The 22,538-nt window shown below is 55.7% G+C and overlaps 1 protein-coding gene across 1 annotated transcript in view; it reads right to left on the bottom strand.

The window, feature by feature from the left end:
* abca1b (ATP-binding cassette, sub-family A (ABC1), member 1B) overlaps window positions 1-20,310 on the bottom strand; it is a 28,359-nt gene extending 8,049 nt beyond the window's left edge. Inside the window, 36 exon segments of the mRNA XM_068740022.1 lie at window positions 6-109; window positions 447-517; window positions 581-590; window positions 628-733; window positions 831-863; window positions 943-1,037; window positions 1,128-1,317; window positions 1,411-1,509; window positions 1,592-1,716; window positions 1,782-1,930; window positions 2,409-2,531; window positions 2,608-2,659; window positions 2,732-2,940; window positions 3,058-3,133; window positions 3,210-3,430; window positions 3,509-3,786; window positions 3,864-3,995; window positions 4,065-4,239; window positions 4,325-4,438; window positions 4,514-4,718; window positions 4,803-5,024; window positions 6,712-6,934; window positions 7,004-7,180; window positions 7,674-7,879; window positions 7,947-8,141; window positions 8,213-8,329; window positions 8,414-8,553; window positions 9,688-9,931; window positions 12,227-12,316; window positions 12,720-12,923; window positions 13,003-13,124; window positions 14,855-14,973; window positions 15,057-15,198; window positions 17,637-17,730; window positions 19,101-19,222; window positions 20,221-20,310. Coding sequence (XP_068596123.1) covers window positions 6-109; window positions 447-517; window positions 581-590; window positions 628-733; window positions 831-863; window positions 943-1,037; window positions 1,128-1,317; window positions 1,411-1,509; window positions 1,592-1,716; window positions 1,782-1,930; window positions 2,409-2,531; window positions 2,608-2,659; window positions 2,732-2,940; window positions 3,058-3,133; window positions 3,210-3,430; window positions 3,509-3,786; window positions 3,864-3,995; window positions 4,065-4,239; window positions 4,325-4,438; window positions 4,514-4,718; window positions 4,803-5,024; window positions 6,712-6,934; window positions 7,004-7,180; window positions 7,674-7,879; window positions 7,947-8,141; window positions 8,213-8,329; window positions 8,414-8,553; window positions 9,688-9,931; window positions 12,227-12,316; window positions 12,720-12,923; window positions 13,003-13,124; window positions 14,855-14,973; window positions 15,057-15,198; window positions 17,637-17,730; window positions 19,101-19,166 — 4,928 coding nt within the window. The 5' untranslated portion in view covers window positions 19,167-19,222; window positions 20,221-20,310.
* Between the last annotated feature and the right edge of the window lie 2,228 nt (window positions 20,311-22,538).

The raw sequence follows: 22,538 nt of genomic DNA on the forward strand, positions 1-22,538 counted from the left end.
CGAACTCGCTGGGATCCGAGCCGCCCGGCAGGTTGGCTCTCAGGATGGCGTTGTTCATCACGTTGAGGAACGCCCCCATGCTGTGCCAGCCTTTGTTATTGAACCAGATCTGAAGACGGACACGAGTTAATCACCGATCAATATCTCCTGATCATTAATAGGGTCGGACTGCTCGGTATCATCGGCCCTCCAGTAGCCGGCGCCGCACCGCGCCGCCCCGCCCCACCCCACGCCGCCCCACCCCGCCCCGCCCCACCCCGCCCCACCCCACGCCGCCCCACCCCACGCCGCCCCACCCCACCCCGCCCCACGCCACGCCGCCCCGCCCCACCCCACGCCCCGCCCCGCCCCACCCCACCCCACCCCGCCCCACGCCACGCCGCCCCCACCCCACCCCACGCCACACCACGCCACCCCGCCCCACGCCGCCCCGCCCCGCCGCTCACCTTCACGTTGTTCTTCGTGTCCATTCCGTTGATGAAACCAGACAGACTGTTGAGGAATCGATCAGCAGCGGCTCCCTGAAACATCAACGAGTGTTCCAATCACTTGGATCAATAACCGCCAGCGCGCCTTTCACAATAAGAGTCCTTCAGGTGAGGGCTCGGATCCATTTCTCTCTCTCACCTTCTGCAACTCAAAGATCTTCCTCACTCGTTCTATGGCGTCGTCGATCTCATTGGCTGGTGGGAGGAGCTGAGTGCTGCGGGCGCCCAATGAGAAGCCTCCGTACCTGCAGACAAGGAAGATCCAGACATACGGGACACGGGGGACGGGACACGGGGGCGGGACCGAAGTCTCTCAACCCGAAGCAGAACCAGAGGACGCACCTGAACTCGTTCACGCCGAGTTTGTTCCTCAGGCTGAAACAGACGGCCGACTGTTAGTCACCAGAATACTCGTTCGTGTACATCTGCAGTACTCGTGTGTGTACTGCCTCACCTCTTGCCGAGAATCTGAGCGTAGGTCTTCACCAGGTAGTCCGAGATGTTTTGTCCCGTCAGGTTCTGCAGGATGTCGCTGGCGCTGATGTTCATCTGACCCAGAACAGACCTCTTTAGAACCATCGTCATAAAGAACCACCAAGACCAGAACCTGGAGTCTGGGCGGGCCGGGGGGGGGCTCACCTCGGGCGGGGGCAGTCCTCCGGCTCCGGCGGGACACTCCGGCAGCATCATCTTCTTGTTCCCGGCGCTGCAGAAGCAGGCCGGAGACGGGTCCTCCATGGTCCAGTTGTTGGAGCTAAAGATCTGCGCGACGCTTTCAGGGACCTCGGGAATTCTCCACTCCTCGTCGACCATCGTGCACGGAGCCTCTCTGGCGGGGCAACGAGGCGTGTATTACATGTAATAAGCCGTTTATTACATGTAATAAGCCGTGTATTACAGGCGCCGGGGCCCGGGTCCTTACGGGACGGGGTGTCCCTCCATGCAGCGCGTCCCGAGGCCCGGATGGTCCAGAAGAGCGTCCAGCAGCTTCTCCACGTTAGCATCTCCCGGAGCGTCGTTGCTAACAGGCAGGTAGCAGTTTAGCTGTGGGCGCTAACGCCCTCCTGTGTGGGGCGGGGTGCAGCGGGGGGGCGGGGGGGTACCTGATGAAGGTGACCTGGTCCTCGTACATCCACGGCTGCAGCTCCAGGCTGGGGTACTTCCCAAACGGGGGGACGATCAGACTGAAGACGAGCGCGATGCAGACGAAGACGGCCGGGAGGACAATCTGGAAAGCAGCGCGACGTCAGCGGCGAGCTCAGGTGAACCGCCTCACCTGGGCGGCGAGCTCACCTGAGCGAAGAAGCCCTTCCTGGAGCGCCGGGCGTACAGAAAGCGTTTCCACATCAGGGCCACGAACTGCTGGCGCCGCAGGCTCCACCCACTCACCTGGTGGGAGCCCTTCCCGTCGGTGCAGGTCAGCCAATCGGTGTCCCTGCTCTCTGGGGGGTCACATGACACACAGGTCGGCTAAGCTAGCGTTAGCGCGTAGACGGGAGGTCCAAGTCTGGTCCAGTCCGATGTGGGCCCATCAGAACCAACCTGGATCCGTCTCTGTGCTGTTAGAGAACCTTCAGAACCAACCTGGATCCGTCTCTGTGCTGTTAGAGAACCTTCAGAACCAACCTGGATCCGTCTCTGTGCTGCTAAAGAACCTTCAGAACCAACCTGGATCCGTCTCTGTGCTGCTAAAGAACCTTCAGAACCAACCTGGATCCGTCTCTGTGCTGCTAAAGAACCTTCAGAACCAACCTGGATCCGTCTCTGTGCTGCTAAAGAACCTTCAGAACCAACCTGGATCCGTCTCTGTGCTGCTAAAGAACCTTCAGAACCAACCTGGATCCGTCTCTGTGCTGCTAAAGAACCTTCAGAACCAACCTGGATCCGTCTCTGTGCTGCTAAAGAACCTTCAGAACCAACCTGGATCTGCCTCAGAATCGTTGCCGTCGTTGTCGTCTTGGGTCAGCGGCTTCAGGCAGCTCTGATGGTCCCCTCCCCCGAAGGCGTGGCTCCGCCGCTGCCTCTGGACCGGAAGCGTTCCGTCTGAAAGCGCGTGACATCATCATTAACCGGAACGCTGTCGAGACTGATGATGTCACAGTCGGGGGCCGGCCCTCACCCGAGGGCACCTCCGTGTCGACGCCGTTATCTTCAGCCACCTTCAGGAAAATCTACGAACATTGAACATGATCAGAACAATCGATGAAGGGCGGTCGGGTCATCCTCAGCCGGCCGCTCGTCACCTCCTCCAGGGTGGTGTCGGACACGCCGTAGCTGGAGATCCCGAGGGCGGGCAGCCTCAGGTCCAGGTCTTTAAAGAGCTCCACGAAGGCCCCGTCCTTGGCGGCGCTGTACGGGAGGACGTAGGTCAGCTCGTGTCCCAGGTCCTCCACCAGGCGGGCGGCGGGGACGTGGCGCAGGATCACCCCGGAAACCAGGGACGCGTCGGCGGGGACAAAGGGGACGTCACAGATGGAGGCAGAGGGCCCGTTCTCTGGGGACGGACACGTGGGGTCAGATCCGCCTGCAGGTGAACGAATCAAACGTTCCGCAGCAACGGAGCGCTCACCGATGGCGGCGGCCTCACTCTCATGGTCGCTGCCGAGTCCGGCGTCGCTGCTGCTGACCGAGGCTGACTCCTCCCCCTGAAACAGCCGCGACACAGGCGGTTACGGAGCCGGCCCCGAACGCACCGCGGGCCCTGGCCACCTCGCCCCCGACCTGTTTGGTGAAGGACACGCCGCTGGACGAGTTCCTGCAGGAGCCGAGGGACGGCTCCGGGTCCCTCTTGACCAGGGTCAGGTAGTAGCCCGTCCCCAGCTGGGTCTTCAGGAACAGGGAGGAGCCCACGCAGCACAGCTTCCCGTGGGAGATGATGGCGATCCTGTCGCCCAGGATGTCGGCCTCGTCCATGTGGTGCGTGGACAGGATGATGGTCCGGTCTGCGGGACAGCGGACGTCCAGCGTGGAGTCAGGACCCGACACCGGCACCGCGCAAACAGCCAATCAGGGCAGCTCACCCTGTCGGTACTTCAGCAGCAGATCCCAGATCCCTCTGCGGGCGTAGGGGTCGACGCCCGCCGTGGGCTCGTCCAGGATGACCACCTTTGACCCCCCGACGAAGGCCAGCGCCACGGACAGCTTCCTCTGCATGCCGCCGGACAGCGCGTTGGTCCTGGAGGTCCGTTTGTGGGGCAGCCCGGTGTCCCGCAGGATCTGCTCGATCTCGCCTTTCACCTGCTGCTCCGACAGGCCCTTCAGGCGGCCGTAGAACCAGATGTGCTCCTCCACCGTCAGCCTGCAGGGGGCGCCGCCACGCAGTCGCGAGTCAAAGTGGAACGGAAGTCGGGGGTCGCACCGCGGCGCCGGACTCACATGCTGAAGAGGACGTTGTGCTGAGGACAGACGCCCAGACTCTGCCTGATGGCGCTCAGCTCCGTCCGGATGTCCTTCCCCAGGATGTAGGCGGTGCCAGAGGTCGGCGGGAAGAGACCGGTCAGGATGGACCTGCGGGACGGACGGCCCGGTTAGAGGCGTGGCCGCTGGTCCGTCACGCTGGTGCGTTGGGGAACTCACATGGTGGTGGTTTTTCCGGCCCCGTTGTGTCCCAGGAAGGAGGTGATCTGTCCCTCGTAGAAGCCGAGCGTCAGTCCGTCCACCGCCAGCTTCTTCCCGTGGCGGTACACCTTCACCAGGTTCTCGATGTAGACGCCGGGCTCCAGGTGAGCCGGCTCCTCCTCCATGCAGATCACTGAAACACGCGGCGCGTTCGTTCATCACCCCAGAGCGGCGCTGGGCTGCCGCCGTGTGGTTGCTTTGTGTCACTGCAGTCTCACCGTCGGGGTTTCCTCTCCGGCTCAGGGGAACTTTTCCGGACGATCCGTCTTTCTCTCCGAGCCAGTAGGACTTGGTGAAGGGGAAATACCAGGGCCGAGGGATCCCGTACTGGCCTGCGGGGGGGGGGGACATGTCCTTTGTGTGACCCGGTGAAACCCACGTCCACAGGTGTGACGGACTCCTCTCACCTGGAAACACTGCCTCGATGTACCAGGTGAGGGCGCCGTACAGGAAGGAGTCGAAGTACATGAGGACGATGGCGGCGCGGAGGCTGAAGTCGTCCTCCTCCAGGGGACTCGCCAGCAGGTTGTTCCACTGGATGCCGACGCCCTGCTCCTCAGACAGAGCGAAGTACTCGCAGCCGAACCCAAACGCCACCGGGGAGAGGAGGCTCTGCAGGGGGCGGGGACACGCGGCTCACGCGGACCAATAGGAACACAGCATCAGAACAAACGTGTCCCAGAGAGGACGGCTCACTGCGAAGACTTTGGCTGCGAAGCCGATGTAGTCCTGCCAGGCGACGCAGAGGATGTAGGGCAAGTAGAGCGTGAAGTAGACGATGCCCCCGCAGGCCGCCGCCAGGTTGGCACGGGCGAACGCCGTGCTGAGCAGAAAACACTGCATGATGGTTACCACGGCGAAGGATCCCAGGAAGAAGAAGACCACGCCCGGGTCGCTGTAGGGCAGCAGGTTTCCCTTCTGTTCAGGAATAAACGCAACATTCAAACGTCATCGAGGGCCCCCGAAGCTACAGAAACGTCATCGAGGGCCCCCGAAGCTACAGAAACGTCATTGAGGGCCCCCGAAGATACAGAAACGTCATCGAGGGTCCCCGAAGCTACAGAAACGTCATCGAGGGTCCCCGAAGCTAAAGAAACGTCATCGAGGGTCCCCGAAGCTACAGAAACGTCATCGAGGGCCCCCGAAGATACAGAAACGTCATCGAGGGTCCCCGAAGCTACAGAAACGTCATCGAGGGCCCCCGAAGATACAGAAACGTCATCGAGGGCCCCCGAAACTACAGAAACGTCATCGAGGGTCCCCGAAGCTACAGAAACGTCATCGAGGGTCCCCGAAGCTAAAGAAACGTCATCGAGGGTCCCCGAAACTACAGAAACGTCATCGAGGGTCCCCGAAGCTACAGAAACGTCATCGAGGGTCCCCGAAGCTACAGAAACGTCATCGAGGGTCCCCGAAGCTAAAGAAACGTCATCGAGGGTCCCCGAAGCTAAAGAAACGTCATCGAGGGCCCCCGAAGCTACAGAAACGTCATCGAGGGCCCCCGAAGATACAGAAACGTCATCGAGGGTCCCCGAAGCTACAGAAACGTCATCGAGGGTCCCCGAAGCTACAGAAACGTCATCGAGGGCCCCCGAAGCTACAGAAACATCATCGAGGGTCCCCGAAGCTACAGAAACGTCATCGAGGGCCCCCGAAGATACAGAAACGTCATCGAGGGTCCCCGAAGCTACAGAAACGTCATCGAGGGTCCCCGAAGCTACAGAAACGTCATCGAGGGCCCCCGAAGCTACAGAAACGTCATCGAGGGTCCCCGAAACTACAGAAACGTCATCGAGGGTCCCCGAAGCTACAGAAACGTCATCGAGGGTCCCCGAAGATACAGAAACGTCATCGAGGGCCCCCGAAGATACAGAAACGTCATCGAGGGCCCCCGAAGATACAGAAACGTCATCGAGGGTCCCCGAAGCTACAGAAACGTCATCTAGCTGTCAAGGAATGAACAAAAGACTGGCTGCAGACATGCTAACGTTAGCAGTAGCTGCTGCAGACATGCTAACGTTAGCTGTAGCTGCTGCAGACATGCTAACGTTAGCTGTAGCTGCTGCAGACATGCTAACGTTAGCTGTAGCTGCTGCAGACATGCTAACGTTAGCTGTAGCTGCTGCAGACATGCTAACGTTAGCTGTGGCTGCTGCAGACATGCTAACGTTAGCTGTGGCTGCTGCAGACATGCTAACGTTAGATGTAGCTGCTGCAGACATGCTAACGTTAGCTGTAGCTGCTGCAGACATGCTAACGTTAGCTGTAGCTGCTGCAGACATGCTAACGTTAGCTGTAGCTGCTGCAGACATGCTAACGTTAGCAGTAGCTGCTGCAGACATGCTAACGTTAGCTGTGGCTGCTGCAGACATGCTAACGTTAGCTGTGGCTGCTGCAGACATGCTAACGTTAGATGTAGCTGCTGCAGACATGCTAACGTTAGCTGTAGCTGCTGCAGACATGCTAACGTTAGCTGTGGCTGCTGCAGACATGCTAACGTTAGCAGTAGCTGCTGCAGACATGCTAACGTTAGCTGTGGCTGCTGCATTATTTGGATAGAAGGACGGATATTGATGCGTCATGGCTCTGGCTCAGGCTTCATCACCTTGAGCAGCAGCACCAGCAGGGCGGCGCTGATGAGCAGGGGGACGAGGCTGCTGATGAACCAGCTGAACCACAGGATCCCGTTATCCAGTCCCATAATCCTCATGGTCTCCTTCAGCCGCGCCTCCTTCTCGTACACGATGCTCTTCAGGATGATGGCCACCGAGTACATCCACGCCAGAGTCATGAAGAGGGGCATGGAGCGGTTGGTCACCCTCAGGAAACTGTGGACAGGCGTGGACAGGCGGGACGGGCGTGGACAGGTGTGGACATGCGTGGACGGGCGTACTTACATGTCGTCCACGTAGCAGGGGTAGGGCATCTGCTGGATGTAGACCCCCGTCTTCTCCTTGGTGCCCGTCATCGCCCGGATGATGCCGTGTTCAACGACGTCCTGCAGGTACGAGAATCCGCCCCAGATGTACCGCATGTCCTCAAAGGGGTCGGCGCGAGGACCGGGGTCCCAGTACCTGGAGAGGACAGACGTTAACGTCGCCCGACGGGTTCTCCAGCAGTCTGTGAAAGGTGAGAGAAGAGGCCACGCCTCCTCTCTCAAAACGATGACATCACTGATCTATTCTGATATTCTACGTCCGTCAGGCTCAGTAAACCAGGACTGTAGTAGTAATATAGAGTACTTTAGTATTAGTAATAGTACTTCAGTAGTAGTAGTACTGGTCTATGATCAGCTTTTCCGATTGTCCACAAACAAACATGTTAACACCGAGGTCGTTGTCCTCAGGAACAGTGTGTGTGTGTGTGTGTGTGTGTGTGTGTGTGTCTCTGCGTGTGTGTCTCTGTGTGTGTCTCTGAGTGTGTCTCTGTGTGTCTGTCTCTGTGTGTCTGTCTCTGTGTGTCTGTCTCTGTGTGTCTGTCTCTGTGTGTCTGTCTCTGTGTGTGTGTGTCTCTGTGTGTGTGTCTCTGTGTGTCTGTCTCTGTGTGTCTGTGTGCGTCTCTACGTACGCGTCTTTGATCTTATTGGTCCGTTCCACGTTGTCGATGTCCATTCGGATCTTGTAGTTGAGACTGGCGGGCAGTTCGGTGGCGTTGGGGTCAACGTCCGGGAAGACGATCCCCGCCCAGAACTTCCTGTCCTCCAGCAGCAGCATGGACTGGTTGACCATCCGCTCCTCCGTGGACACGGGTTCCAGCTTGTCCAGGTTCACGCACTAACACACACACAGAGGGGTCAGACAGCCACGACGACGCGACGACCACGGCCACGTGACCTCTGACCTCCATGAAGTGGGAGATGCTCATGATGGCCTGGTCGGTTTCGTTGAACACGCCCCTCCAGGTGAGCGCGCTGCCAGGTGGGCGGGGGTCCTCCGCCTGTTTGGACAGGAAGCTGGAGACGTCGTTGACCGTCCAATCAGTGGCGGCGAGCTGAGCGTGGAAGGCGCGCGCGGTGACGTCGTTCTTCAGCAGAGTCTGGAACATCAAAGGAAAACATTTAGAAAGCATTCAAGACAGAAAATACACAATGGGAGGGGCCTGTTTACCCTGATCGTGTTCATGTACTCGCTGTCCTCCATGAAGCTCCAGACTTTGGGTCTCACCTCCTCCCACATCCCACCGAGGTCCCTGAACACACCAAGCTCCTGGAAAGTCCGGTTCACCTGAAGGCACCACAGACACAGATATGAGAATGAAACAGACCCCGCCTCCTGCAGAAGGCAACTCAACAGGATGTGATGTCACACCTCATGGATGACCCTCTGGGTGGCGGGGGTGTGGGGGGTGTAGAGGATCTTCCCCATCAGCAGAGGCTTCACAGCCTGCCAGATCATCCTGGACATCGGGTTCGAGTCCATGTTCCTCATCAGACTGTTACAGTATGGAGCTGGAAGACAGACCAGTGTGAAGCCAGTTCAGTGTGAACCTAAACCAGTTCAGTGTGAACCTAAACCAGTTCAGTGTGAACCTAAACCAGTTCAGGCTGAACATAAACCAGTACAATATGAACCTAAACCAGTACAATATGAACCTAAACCAGTTCAGTGTGAACCTAAACCAGTTCAGTGTGAACCTAAACCAGTACAATATGAACCTAAACCAGTTCAGGCTGAACCTAAACCAGTTCAGTGTGAACCTAAACCAGTTCAGTGTGAACCTAAACCAGTTCAGGCTGAACCTAAACCAGTTCAGTGTGAACCTAAACCAGTTCAGGCTGAACCTAAACCAGTACAATATGAACCTAAACCAGTTCAGGCTGAACCTAAACCAGTACAATATGAACCTAAACCAGTTCAGTGTGAACCTAAACCAGTTCAGTGTGAACCTAAACCAGTACAATATGAACCTAAACCAGATCAGGCTGAACCTAAACCAGATCAGGCTGAACCTAAACCAGTTCAGGCTGAACCTAAACCAGTTCAGGCTGAACCAGATCAGGCTGAACCTAAACCAGATCAGCCTGAACCTAAACCAGTTCAGTGTGAACTGGAGCTGGGTCCTGGCCCTTGGGTCTGGGTTGGGTCCAGGTCGGTGTCTCACTAGACTTGGCGCTGTCCAGGCTGGAACCAGTGAAGCCAGTGAAACCAGTGAAGCCAGTGGAACCAGTGGAACCAGTGAAACCAGTGAAACCAGTGAAACCAGTGAAGCCAGTGGAACCAGTGGAACCAGTGGAACCAGTGAAACCAGTGGAACCAGTGAAACCAGTGGAACCAGTGAAGCCAGTGGAACCAGTGGAACCAGTGGAACCAGTGGAACCAGTGGAACCAGTGAAACCAGTGGAACCAGTGGAACCAGTGAAACCAGTGAAGCCAGTGAAGCCAGTGGAACCAGTGGAACCAGTGAAGCCAGTGGAACCAGTGGAACCAGTGGAACCAGTGAAACCAGTGAAACCAGTGGAACCAGTGAAACCAGTGAAGCCAGTGGAACCAGTGGAACCAGTGGAACCAGTGGAACCAGTGAAACCAGTGGAACCAGTGGAACCAGTGAAGCCAGTGAAACCAGGGAAGCCAGTGGGACTTACTGGTGGAGTTGTCGTAGGGCGTGGCGCCGGCGTCCTCGCCGCTGCTGTTCTGGTTTCCGAACAGAGCCTTGTAGTTGCTGTCCTCGTACCAGTTGAGGGACTTGATCTGCAGGCCGCCGCCCTCGGGGTGTCCACACACGATCCTGGACACGGCCTGGTACATGCTGGACGGCGAGGACGTGGCGTTCCGGGTCAGGAAGCGGATCTCCTTCCTCAGGTGGATCCAGCTCTTCATGCCGGCCAGCTGGACCACAGAGACACGGGTCAGAGTGGGAGGAGCCCCCGAACGCAACAGCAGCCTTCACAATAAAAGCACCACGCATCTCATTCTCAAAACCTGGAGTACTACTGAAGTACTCAATGTACTAGTACCAGTAGTACTATAGCAGAGGCAGTGAAGGACCAACTAAATCAGGGCGTCGGCGCTGATGTCCCTGAAGGCACCGTTTTCAGGAAGCGCAGGAGGTTACGTCAGGTCAACGGAAGTGAAACTATCGGTTCAAGACTTCCTGTTCTATTGATCCGAACAGGAAGTCGTCGTTTCGGCCGATGAAAGCGTTCCAGATGTTTATGGGCGTGTTCGTTTTCCAGAGTGACGTCATCGAAAGCGCTGAAAGGGAAGACTTAAGACAAAACTACCACAAGAACGGAAACGGGTACTTCTATTGTCCTCACAGTACAAGTACAGGGCAAAAACGAAAGCAGCGATAAGGCGCCGCCACACAATAAACACACACACATACTGGAAGGACAAGTACACAATAAACACACACACATACTGGAAGGACAAGTACACAATAAACACACACACATACTGGAAGGACAAGTACACAATAAACACACACACATACTGGAAGGACAAGTACACAATAAACACATACTGGAAGGACAAGTACACAATAAACACACACACATACTGGAAGGACAAGTACACAATAAACACACACACATACTGGAAGGACAAGTACACAATAAACACACAAACATACTGGAAGGACAAGTACACAATAAACACATACTCGAAGGACAAGTACACAATAAACACATACACATACTGGAAGGACAAGTACACAATAAACACATACACATACTGGAAGGACAAGTACACAATAAACACACACACATACTGGAAGGACAAAGCTGGGACCATGGAGGGGGGGGGGCAGGACAGTCCAGGGGTGTGTGTCTGTGTGTCTGTCTGTGTGTGTGTGAGCCTCAGAACACCGACCTGTCCTTTGGGAAATGTTTGGTCAAAGGGACAGATTAGTCCAGCAGGGGGGGACCCTCTCTGATCGGGGGGGGGGGGGTAATTAAATTTCAGCCGAAAAACGATGAATTTGTCTTGATCCAAGTCGGTCTCAGTAAATCCACATTTCTGGAGCCAAGGACGGACCCCCGTCCCTCTGAGTCCCTGCCCCCGTCCCTCTGAGTCCCTGCCCCCGTCCCTCTGAGTCTCTGCCCCCGTCCCCCTGAGTCTCCGCCAAGTCCGGCGGTCTGTGGAAACAGTCCTGCCTGCTGGGACAAGACGGGACCCGGTCTCTGCCGGCCCCCCCGGTCTCTGCCGGCCCCCCCAAAGCCTGGAAGAGTACTTTAGATCCATGGTCAATTTAGATTCACTTTAGTAGAGAGTAGAGAAAGAGACACAGAGAGAGAGAGACATCGAGAGAGGGAGATAGAGATAGAGAGAGAGAGAGTAGAGAGAGAGAGAGGGGGGGAGAGAGAGACACACAGAGAGAGGGAGAGAGAGAGACATCGAGAGAGCGACACAGAGAGAGGGAGAGAGAGAGACATCGAGAGAGGGAGATAGAGAGAGAGAGAGTAGAGAGAGAGAGAGGGGGGGAGAGAGAGAGACACAGAGAGAGGGAGAGAGAGAGACATCGAGAGAGCGACACAGAGAGAGGGAGAGAGAGAGACATCGAGAGAGACACAGAGAGAGAAAGAGAGAGAGAGTAGAGAGAGAGACATCAAGAGAGAGACACAGAGAGAAAGAGGGGGGGGAGAGAGAGACACACAGAGAGAGAGAGGGCGAGAGACATCCAGCTGCTCATCCTGACTGAACTTTACTCTAATAATCAGAGGAAACAGGAAACTAGTCTGTCCAGCGTGTCATCAAGATAGGACATCTCAGGGGGGACAGCGTTCCTCTCAGGGGGACAGCGTTCGTCTCAGGGGGACAGAGGGGACGTCTCAGCGGGTCAGGGTCTACTGCTGCGTCCCCCTAACAGACTAACTGTTGTTTGTTCCCTTTCTGGACGTCTTGCTGAGACGTCTGTCAGGAGGACACGCTGCCCAGCGGACCCGGTGGACCCGGTGGACCCAGCGGAACCAGCGGAACCAGCGGACCCGGTGGACCCAGCGGAACCAGTAGAACCGGTGGACCCAGCGGAACCAGCGGGACCAGCGGAACCGGTGGACCCAGTCCCCTCTGATGCTCTGGACAAACACACTGTCCTCCTGTCCTCCGCTACACCTGCTAATGCTAACGCTACACCCGTGATGTCATCGATGACATCATTTCAGTCATCGGGTGTGTTCTTACCTCCACCGCCAGCGAGCCCAGACTGTCCAGCAGGTTGTTGGTTGCCGTGGCAACCTGTTTGACGGCCTTGGGGTCGGACTCGACATCTCGCTGAGAGACAGAAGGAGACAGACGAGTCCGCGGTTTTAAAGACGCACTTTCGTTTTCACGCTAAACGTTCCCGGCGCCACTGAGGAGGCGTTCCCAGCTTTGGGTCTGCGTTGCCGTGGAAACGCCCCGTTCCGACAGCTCGTAGATTCCAGCTCACAAAGAGAAGGACCGGAAAAAACCCAAACTGGCCTCCGGGCCACGAAAACGGAGACAGTTCAGAGACGGGCTGGGACACGCCTCCTGCGTCTCACACACACACAGAAGGTACAATAAGCACACCTGGGGCCAGGTGAACCCGTTAGCTGCGTGGCTAATCAAGCTAACGGTCCAGCCGCCGCTCCAGAGGTCGACATGCCGTAAGCTAGCGGTGCGACGCTAGCAGGTCACGTGATCCGGCGTTCACCTTGAGGGGTCTGAAGAAGTCCAGGTTGTTCAGGAAGTGCTCCTCGGCGTGGTCCAGCCAGAGGGGCGGGGCCTGACAGATGATTTCCTGGACCAGCATGGTCACCTGTTGGTCTGGGATCGTCACATAGTCCTCCAGATTCCGCCCGCCCCCCTTCCGGGGACACATGTCCTTGAGGTGGACCCCAGAACCTTTCAGGATGACCTGAGGTGGACGGCGTAGAGGTCAGGACCGGTACCACGGGCCTACTGATGGATGGATGTGCAGAACGTGACCCCCCCACCTTCTCCAGGTTGACGCCGGCCTCCTTGATCTGCTCCACGATGCGTTCAGGGACCGACGCATTCCTCAGCAGGAAGCTCGACATGGTCTCGTTTTCTTGCAGGAAGTGTTTCAGCTTGAAGCCTGAGGACAAAGACAGAAACACGACACCTGGGACTCCCATCAACGGACCTGGATCCAGACAAGCCGAGACACACCTGAGGTTACATGGAAATGAAAGGGGGCGGGCTCTCTGGAAAGCAGCCAATAGAAGGCGAGGTCACACATCGGGGGGGGGGGCGCTCGTTTCTTCTTCTACAGGTTTAAACACGCAGCTGATCTTCAGTCTAACCCTGAACTCATGTTGGTCACAGCTAAACCCCGCCCCTTTGGGGGCCATGATGGTGAACGTTTAAACCCCGCCCCTTTGGGGGCCATGATGGTGAACGTTTAAATCCCGCCCCTTCGGGGGCCACGATGCCGAACGTTTAACCCCGCCCCTTTGGGAGCCATGATGCCGAATGTTTAACCCCGCCCCTTTGGGGGCCATGATGCCGAACGTTTAACCCCGCCCCTTTGGGGGCCATGATGACGAACTGCTAGCCATGCTAATCTGGAAGCTAACAGAAGTACACTTCCTGTTTGGGGAGGAGCAACAGGAGCTGAAATCTGATTGGTTCATTGATATTCTTGAAGCGCTGCTTCTTTCACTAATCATTAAACCCTCAAACGAAGCGCCTCACTTCCTGGTTCCTACGGCGCTACGGCGGCCCCGCGGGGACAAAGCGGCTCAGACGACACGCCGAGCTGCCTGACATCGGCGTCTCCGAGTGATGTGATTGGTCAAATTAGGACCAGCGTCCCCCGAGAGCTCCAGCAGAGAAACGCGGCGGCTTCAATCGGACTTCACTGCACGCCGCTAAACGACCGCGACAGCCAATCAGCCGCCAGCTACAGACCCAGAGGTGAACCGCTCCGGTTCCAGACCCCCTGCCGGGTCTCTCGACGGGATCTGTTAGTCCAGCTGCAGACGGACCCGTGTGAACCCGCCGCCGCTCGGCGTGGCGCCGCCCGGACGGGAAGCGCTTCAGATGTTCCTCTGAACACCTGGGACGGCGCTAGGCCGAACCTGCCGGGGCTCGTAGATCTGGGACACGTCAGAAGCTGCAGGCCCGCGCAGGCAGAGAAAAGACACGCCCCCCCCCGCCCCCGCCCCCGCCCCCCCAAGGGACGGAAAGCCGCAAATTAACACACAAAGAGGAAACATTCTTCAGGTTCAACGAGACGGAAATGTCCCGGAGGAGAGCCGGGAGGACGTGTAAAAGGCCGGCTCCGCCCCCAGAGGATCAATGACTGTAATCGATCACCTGGTGGACAGAACAGGTATCGATCGGACGCTCGTTAACGCCCGGAACAAAGCTAGCGCTAATGCTTTCTGAGCTCCGTCCCAGGCGAGCGTCCCGAGGACGAGCGTCCCAGGCGAGCGTCCCCAGGCGAGCGTCCTGAGGACGAGCGTCCCCAGGCGAGCGTCCCCAGGCGAGCGTCCCAGGCGAGCGTCCCGAGGACGAGCGTCCCCAGGCGAGCGTCCTGAGGACGAGCGTCCCAGGTGAGCGTCCCCAGGCGAGCGTCCCAGGCGAGCGTCCCAGGCGAGCGTCCCCAGGCGAGCGTCCTGAGGACGAGCGTCCCAGGCGAGCGTCCCCAGGCGAGCGTCCCAGGCGAGCGTCCCAGGCGAGCGTCCCCAGGCGAGCGTCCCCAGGCGAGCGTCCCAGGCGAGCGTCCCAGGCGAGCGTCCCAGGCGAGCGTCCCAGGCGAGCGTCCCCAGGCGAGCGTCCCAGGCGAGCGTCCCAGGCGAGCGTCCCAGGTGAGCGTCCTACCTGCGCGGCTGCTCTGCAGCGCCGCCAGCGCCCGGGTCAGCTCCTTGAACCCGTCCAGGTTCTTGTCGTTCTGACTGTACAGGAGGATCCTCTTGGCGTCGGAGAACAGACGGGAGATTCTGAAAGCAGCAGGAGGGACAGGAGGGACAGGTGTGACGCTGGTCCCACGCCGAGGCGGAGCCTCGCTGCGTTCAGGCCTCACATGGAGTCGTTGAAGTTGCCGACGACGCCCGGAGACTCGCCGGGTGTCGGGTGTCGGAAGCACGGGTTGTTGGCGTTGCAGAGAATTCCCTGGAGCCACGGCAGCGTTCCGGCCGACGGCATGGCCTTGTTGGGAAAATGACCTGGAGACGGGAAAACACAGAGACAGGAGCGGCGCCATCAGCAGCTAAGACTCATGGGAGATGTATGCACTTCAGCATCGACCACTGACTACCGTCAGAGTGTAGCCCCGCCCCTCTTCAAGATGCAGAAGCCTCGTCTTCACCGGACCTGACGGACGTTCTCACGTGTTCCCGAGGTGGGTTTGGACCTGCTGCAGGCAGACGACCTGAGGTGGGTTTGGACCTGCTGCAGGTAGACGACCTGAGGCGGGTTTGGACCTGCTGCAGGTAGATGACCTGAGGCGGGTTTGGACCTGCTGCAGGCAGACGACCTGAGGTGGGTTTGGACCTGCTGCAGGTAGACGACCTGAGGTGGGTTTGGACCTGCTGCAGGTAGACGACCTGAGGCGGGTTTGGACCTGCTGCAGGTAGATGACCTGAGGTGGGTTTGGACCTGCTGCAGGCAGACGACCCGAGGTGGGTTTGGACCTGCTGCAGGTAGATGACCTGAGGTGGGTTTGGACCTGCTGCAGGCAGACGACCTGAGGTGGGTTTGGACCTGCTGCAGGCAGACGACCTGAGGTGGGTTTGGACCTGCTGCAGGCAGACGACCTGAGGTGGGTTTGGACCTGCTGCAGGTAGACGACCCGAGGTGGGTTTGGACCTGCTGCAGGCAGACGACCTGAGGTGGGTTTGGACCTGCTGCAGGTAGACGACCCGAGGTGGGTTTGGACCTGCTGCAGGTAGACGACCCGAGGTGGGTTTGGACCTGCTGCAGGTAGACGACCCGAGGCGGGTTTGGACCTGCTGCAGGTAGACGACCCGAGGTGGGTTTGGACCTGCTGCAGGCAGACGACCCGAGGCGGGTTTGGACCTGCTGCAGGTAGACGACCTGAGGTGGGTTTGGACCTGCTGCAGGTAGACGACCCGAGGTGGGTTTGGACCTGCTGCAGGTAGATGACCTGAGGTGGGTTTGGACCTGCTGCAGGTAGATGACCTGAGGTGGGTTTGGACCTGCTGCAGGTAGACGACCTGAGGCGGGTTTGGACCTGCTGCAGGTAGACGACCTGAGGCGGGTTTGGACCTGCTGCAGGCAGACGACCTGAGGTGGGTTTGGACCTGCTGCAGGCAGACGACCTGAGGTGGGTTTGGACCTGCTGCAGGCAGACGACCCGAGACGGTCCAGGACGCAGCGGCGACCTTTCCTCCCAGCTGCACGCCGCTATCAGACGACCTTTAGGACTTCCAACGGGTCTCATCCAATCACAGCCCAGATTAGATTCGAGGATTCAAGATTCCTGGAAGGTCGGGGCCGATTGAGAGGAATGATCACCCCCCCCCCCCCCCCCATTCGACTCCCGAGTTCTCGGAAACATCTCAGAGTGAGACCTCCTGTCGTTCAGACACGTCGCCACGGTGACGGGCGCCTTCATTTATCCGTTGTCTTTCTTCACCTGATGATGTTTGTGTTTACCAATCAATGGAATCCATCCTATAAGCCCCGCCCCTGCATCGCCCGGACCTTTGGGGGTTTGGTTCTAACCCCAGCCGGGTTCTGGCAGGATATGAGATCCTGATCTGGGTGAGGGGAACCCGGTCTCCAGAGCTCTGCAGCAGGCGGGTTGCAACACGCCGCGTGAATCACGGCTCAACTATTCCTCACGTCGGGCCTCAGTTCTGCTTTCACATCCGGGCCTCTGAAGCAGAACCAGAACCCTGCAGCCGACAGCCTGAGTCCCCCTCTATCCAGACCTGGACCCCTCCCGCCTGTCTTACGTAACGGACCGCTGACCTTCACCTCCGCCGGTATCTCTCACGGCGCCGATAACGACCATAAAGCGTCATCCAGTCCGGATCCGGCTCCGATGTCCAGGAATAAACCAGATCCAGCTGATACCCCGAAGGATCAAAGGTCTGAAGCTGCTGCTGCTTCAAGCGTGATCACGTGACTAGAAAGGCTCCCAGCATGCACCTGGCTCTGGCTGCTGGTGCTTCTGCAGCGGGAGCGGGATCCTGATCCGATCCATCGGTCCGTTCTCCAGAAGAAACAAACTGCGTGGCCAAATGTAAGCGGACGCCCTGCTAACGCTGCCGGTTGTCACGGTGACCGGATGAGACCGGAGAGGAGTTCCTAATAAAGCGGACTGAGGAAGAAACAGCGGCTAATCAAATATTAATAATCAATAATCGTCCTGCCGCGTGTTTACACGCTGGCTTGTACTAGTACTACCACAAATACTATGACTACTACTATTACTACAGGAGAGGAGAGGCAGCGGTTCCACTGCCGAACAGGAAGCCGGACCGCTGATCGATCGGTTTCGTGGTCGTTTTGCCCTCAGCAGTGACTGCAGGCGGAGACGCTTCCTGTCTCTGCGTCTCGTCGGAACGTTAATCAATAACGGTCCTCGGGGCCACTGTCTCCTGACACACGCGTCAATAAAGTTATTTGAACTCACATTCATGCTGCTCATATGGAGGATAGTTCAACCGGACGGCGATGAGGATGAAGAAGATGAGGAGCGGCCAGATGATCTCCACCAGGAGCTGAAGCTGAGGGAGGAGATGGAAACCATCAATACACACAGGCTCCGCCCCCCGGCTCCAACAGGAAGCAGTTTAAAGTCCTTATTAGGATCCATTCACAATAAACGAGGAATCATTGATCGACTCAACAGAGACACTTTAGAGTCTCAGATCTCCTGAGAAGTGCAGTAAAGCGATGAGAAGTGCAGTAAAGCGATGAGAAGTGCAGTAAAGCGCTGTGACATGCGGTAAAGAGTCGTGACGTGCAGTAAAGCGTCGTGACGTGCAGTAAAGCGTCGTGACGTGCAGTAAAGCGTCGTGACGTGCAGTAAAGCGTCGTGACGTGCAGTAAAGCGTCGTGACGTGCGCTAAAGTGTCGTGACGTGCAGTAAAGCGTCGTGACGTGCGCTAAAGCGTCGTGACGTGCGCTAAAGCGTCGTGACGTGCGCTAAAGCGTCGTGACGTGCGGTAAAGCGCCGTGACGTGCGGTAAAGCGCCGTGACGTGCAGTAAAGCGTTGTGACGTGCAGTAAAGCGTTGTGACGTGCAGTAAAGCGCCGTGACGTGCCGTAAAGCGTTGTGACGTGCAGTAAAGCGCTGTGACGTGCCGTAAAGCGTTGTGACGTGCCGTAAAGCGTTGTGACGTGCAGTAAAGCGTTGTGACGTGCCGTAAAGCGTTGTGACGTGCAGTAAAGCGTTGTGACGTGCCGTAAAGCGTTGTGACGTGCCGTAAAGCGTTGTGACGTGCCGTAAAGCGTTGTGACGTGCAGTAAAGCGTTGTGACGTGCCGTAAAGCGTTGTGACGTGCAGTAAAGCGATGAGAAGTGCAGTAAAGCGTTGTGACGTGCAGTAAAGCGTTGTGACGTGCAGTAAAGCGTTGTGACGTGCCGTAAAGCGTTGTGACGTGCAGTAAAGCGATGAGAAGTGCAGTAAAGCGTTGTGACGTGCCGTAAAGCGTTGTGACGTGCCGTAAAGCGTTGTGACGTGCAGTAATGCGTTGTGACGTGCCGTAAAGCGTTGTGACGTGCAGTAAAGCGTTGTGACGTGCCGTAAAGCGTTGTGACGTGCAGTAAAGCGTTGTGACGTGCCGTAAAGCGTTGTGACGTGCCGTAAAGCGTTGTGACGTGCAGTAAAGCGTTGTGACGTGCCGTAAAGCGTTGTGACGTGCCGTAAAGCGTTGTGACGTGCGGTAAAGCGTTGTGACGTGCGGTAAAGCGTTGTGACGTGCCGTAAAGCGTTGTGACGTGCCGTAAAGCGTTGTGACGTGCAGTAAAGCGTTGTGACGTGCAGTAAAGCGCTGTGACGTGCCGTAAAGCGCTGTGACGTGCCGTAAAGCGTTGTGACGTGCCGTAAAGCGTTGTGACGTGCCGTAAAGCGTTGTGACGTGCGGTAACTGACCGTCTGTCGTCGTCGGTAGGTGAAGTTCTTCCACAGCAGCAGACCCAGCTGTGTAGAGACAGACATGTCCCTCTCTCTCTCTCTCTCTCTCTCTCTCTCTCTCGTTCTCTCTCTCCCTCTCTCTGCATTGAAGAGACAGACGCCAGCACATGGCTCAAAGGTGTTGGGGTTAAAGGTCAAAGCAGATAGACGACTCCTGAGACAGCGAGGATCTGGGCTGATAGCGAGGCTGCTGATCACGCACACACTTATCTCATGAACATACATGTATGTAACCACGACAACCACTGTCTCACAGGCTGATGTTTATTTGATCGGGGGAGGGGGTCCTGATTTACACACCATAAAGTGTTGATCAAAGGAAGGGGTGGAGCCATCCCACGTAAATGTCCCTGAACGCTGATGATTGATTAGAATCAAACAACCTCACAGAGCTTCAAAATTAATCACGTGACCCAATTGATCCAATCATCATCATCGTCGGCACATTCACAGACACGATCCGGTTCAGACCGGGAGCCTTCATGGACCGTCCCAGAACCAGAAGCTGGATCCGGATCCGGATCCGGATCAGGCTAACAGCTAACGGGCTGGATCACTGATGACTGCGTCACTAAAACACCTTCATATCTGATCGATTGATTATCAATAGTTCATAAACAGCAGGTATTACAGATAAACCTGTGATGATCGGGGACTCGGATGCCTAGAAATCATTTTCCAGAAACAATTTGAAATATTTTACGTGCCTTCTTCTGACGTCATGACGCTTTAACTTAATTACCGAGGAGTAAAACGGACAAACAAATGTTTACAGAGTGACGCGTTCACGGATTTTCTCCGAACGCTGCAGAAAAAAAGATTTTTTTTCTCTTTTAAAACTTTTGTTCTCGCGTCTCAAATATTTTAAATAAAGTTTAAGTTTAGTTTCAATAAGTCTGAAGAACAAACAAAAGTTCTAAAAACTTTATTCGCGTTTAACGAGATGATTTAAATTCGCCGTTGTTTCGCCTGAGACTGATCTGAAGTCAGATTTAAACTCCTCTCCCGGCGGAACGGCACCGGAAATAAAGTGTTGATGACGTAAACGTTCGATACGGCCCGTTAAATGTTTACGTACCGGTGTGGCTGCGGTCCTCCGGTCCTCCGGTCCTCCGGTCCTCTCTGCGGCGTGTCAGCTCTCACTGTCAGCGACTCACGTAAGACGGAGACCATAACAGCGATTCTGGTTCCGGTCAGAGCCAACAAAATAAAAGACATTGACGTACCATTTCCGGTTCGATCATTACAAATAAAGGCATTATTTCCGGTAATACTGATTCCGGTAAAATAGTTACAAATAAAACTAGCCAGTAAAATCACTGAAGAAAAAAAAGTCGTTATTCCGGATCCCGGAAGAACCTTGAATAAAACGACATGTTGACGCTGGTCAGGGTAACGTAACGTAAGTTACCCGGACGCACTGGTTCCGGTTGCATACTTCAATTTAAAACGCCTGCCTAAGAATCAAGACAGATTACCCCAGAGAAAACGACTTGTGATTCCGGTCAGATCCTTCAAAGTAAAACGAGTCGCATTGTTCCAGTCAGATCCTTCAGAATTCAGAGGACCAGATATGCTGGTTCTGATTAGAAACATAAACAAAAGAATAAAGGAATGAATTAGATCAGTATCCGGTCAAATCTTGACACTCATCAAAATAAGATATCCAAAAGACTCGTCAGTTAAGATATACTAGATCCTGTCATTCTTCAAAATAAAACAATCGGTACACCAATCAGTTCTGCTAAGATACTTCAAAATAAAAGACGACACACTGGACAAGGTAAATACTTCATATAATAAACAGATATAATATTAAAAAATCCCTCAAAATAAAGCAGTTTACAGCAAGTTATATCAAAATAAAATGCAAATACGTTAGTCAGACTGCTTATTGATTGATTGGCATTACATTGCGATGGGAAATATTTTCAGCTGCTGAACCGATTTAAATCAGCCGATTATCACTCTTTGATCAATCTGATTGGTTTGCAAGTCTAGGAACTCATCTGAAGCGGCTCCAGTCCTTTCTCTCCGGCTGAACGCAGGTTTGATTCATGTTTCCAGTGTAAACTCTGAAAACATGAATCGTGTTTGTCTCTTTCATGAATTTTATTTATCGGGGAAGATTTCAAAGAAAATCAGAAAAGCAAAGTATTTTTGTGTTTAGAGTTTATAAAGTATAAATTAACTTTAGTTGTGCTTAAAGCAAAACTAATCTACTGTTTAACACACACACACACACACACACACACACTCTCAGCCTGGTACAACAGTAAACAAAGAGACAAAAGCTCTCTGTCCACTGAAGCCGGTCAGTCCCACAGCCCGACTGTCCTCAGCCTGACTGGAACACCACGACCCTCCAGCATCCTCCCGGTCCTTCCCGGTCCTTCCAAGATCCTCCCGGTCCTTCCAGCATCTTCCCGGTCCTTCCAAGATCCTCCCGGTCCTTCCAGCATCTTCCCGGTCCTTCCCGGATCCTCCCGGTCTCCTCAGGTGTCCCCAGGAACATGGACTCTAAGCATCAGTCATCAGGCTCTCAGCAGCTCTTCCAAGTAAAGATAAAGGTGAAGCTGGTTTTACTGGTTTTACTGGTTTAAATCTAAATGTGATGAAATTGATCAATACACTAAATGGATTTTATGACTGATTATTTTTCCACCTTTGTTATGATTATCTGTGATTACAACTAACATGCCGTCATCACGTACGGAACCCAGGCACGGACCGAATACAATCTGTATTAGTACTACTATACTACTAATACTACGGTACTTTCTGCTTGTCCCGTGAGGGGTCGCCATAGCAACCCAACCGTCTCCATGTCTTCTCCTGGGTCGTCCTCTAGGCCTGAATGAGTAAATAACAAATTGTCTTGGTAGCCGATTATAAATAGAAAACTACTCTCTAATAGTATTACTTACATATTAATACATCAATAACGTACTAGTATCACACGCACGCCTTCCTTTGTACTGAGACTATGCGTTATTTTTAAATACTTCGGTTTAACTACACGTTTGTACTCCAGATGAGCGTCTGTCAGCGCAACAGCGCCACTCTGTCGTTGACTTTATTCAGTGGCCACTTCCGGTATTACATCGGCAAACGGTTTCTCGTGCGTCTTCCCAACATTGGAACAATGTGCGCATGCGCAATGAGATGAATGGCCGCTGCACCTGACGGCCCACCAGGAAGTGTCCTCAGCGTAAATCCCGCTCGGTTCGGTAGTCAGAGGACCGTGGTTGGACCGGACTGCTCCGTCTCCGCTCCGGGATCGGTCACCGGGATCGATCCGTTCGGGCTGAGCGCGGGGGGGCTGTCCGTCTCGTTGCCCCGCCTGTCGGGCTCCAGAGCCCGCCGCTGCTGAGCCGAGGCTCCGTGAAGCTCCGT

This window comes from Brachionichthys hirsutus, chromosome 6 (assembly GCF_040956055.1).
Source record: "Brachionichthys hirsutus isolate HB-005 chromosome 6, CSIRO-AGI_Bhir_v1, whole genome shotgun sequence".
NCBI lineage: Eukaryota > Metazoa > Chordata > Actinopteri > Lophiiformes > Brachionichthyidae > Brachionichthys > Brachionichthys hirsutus.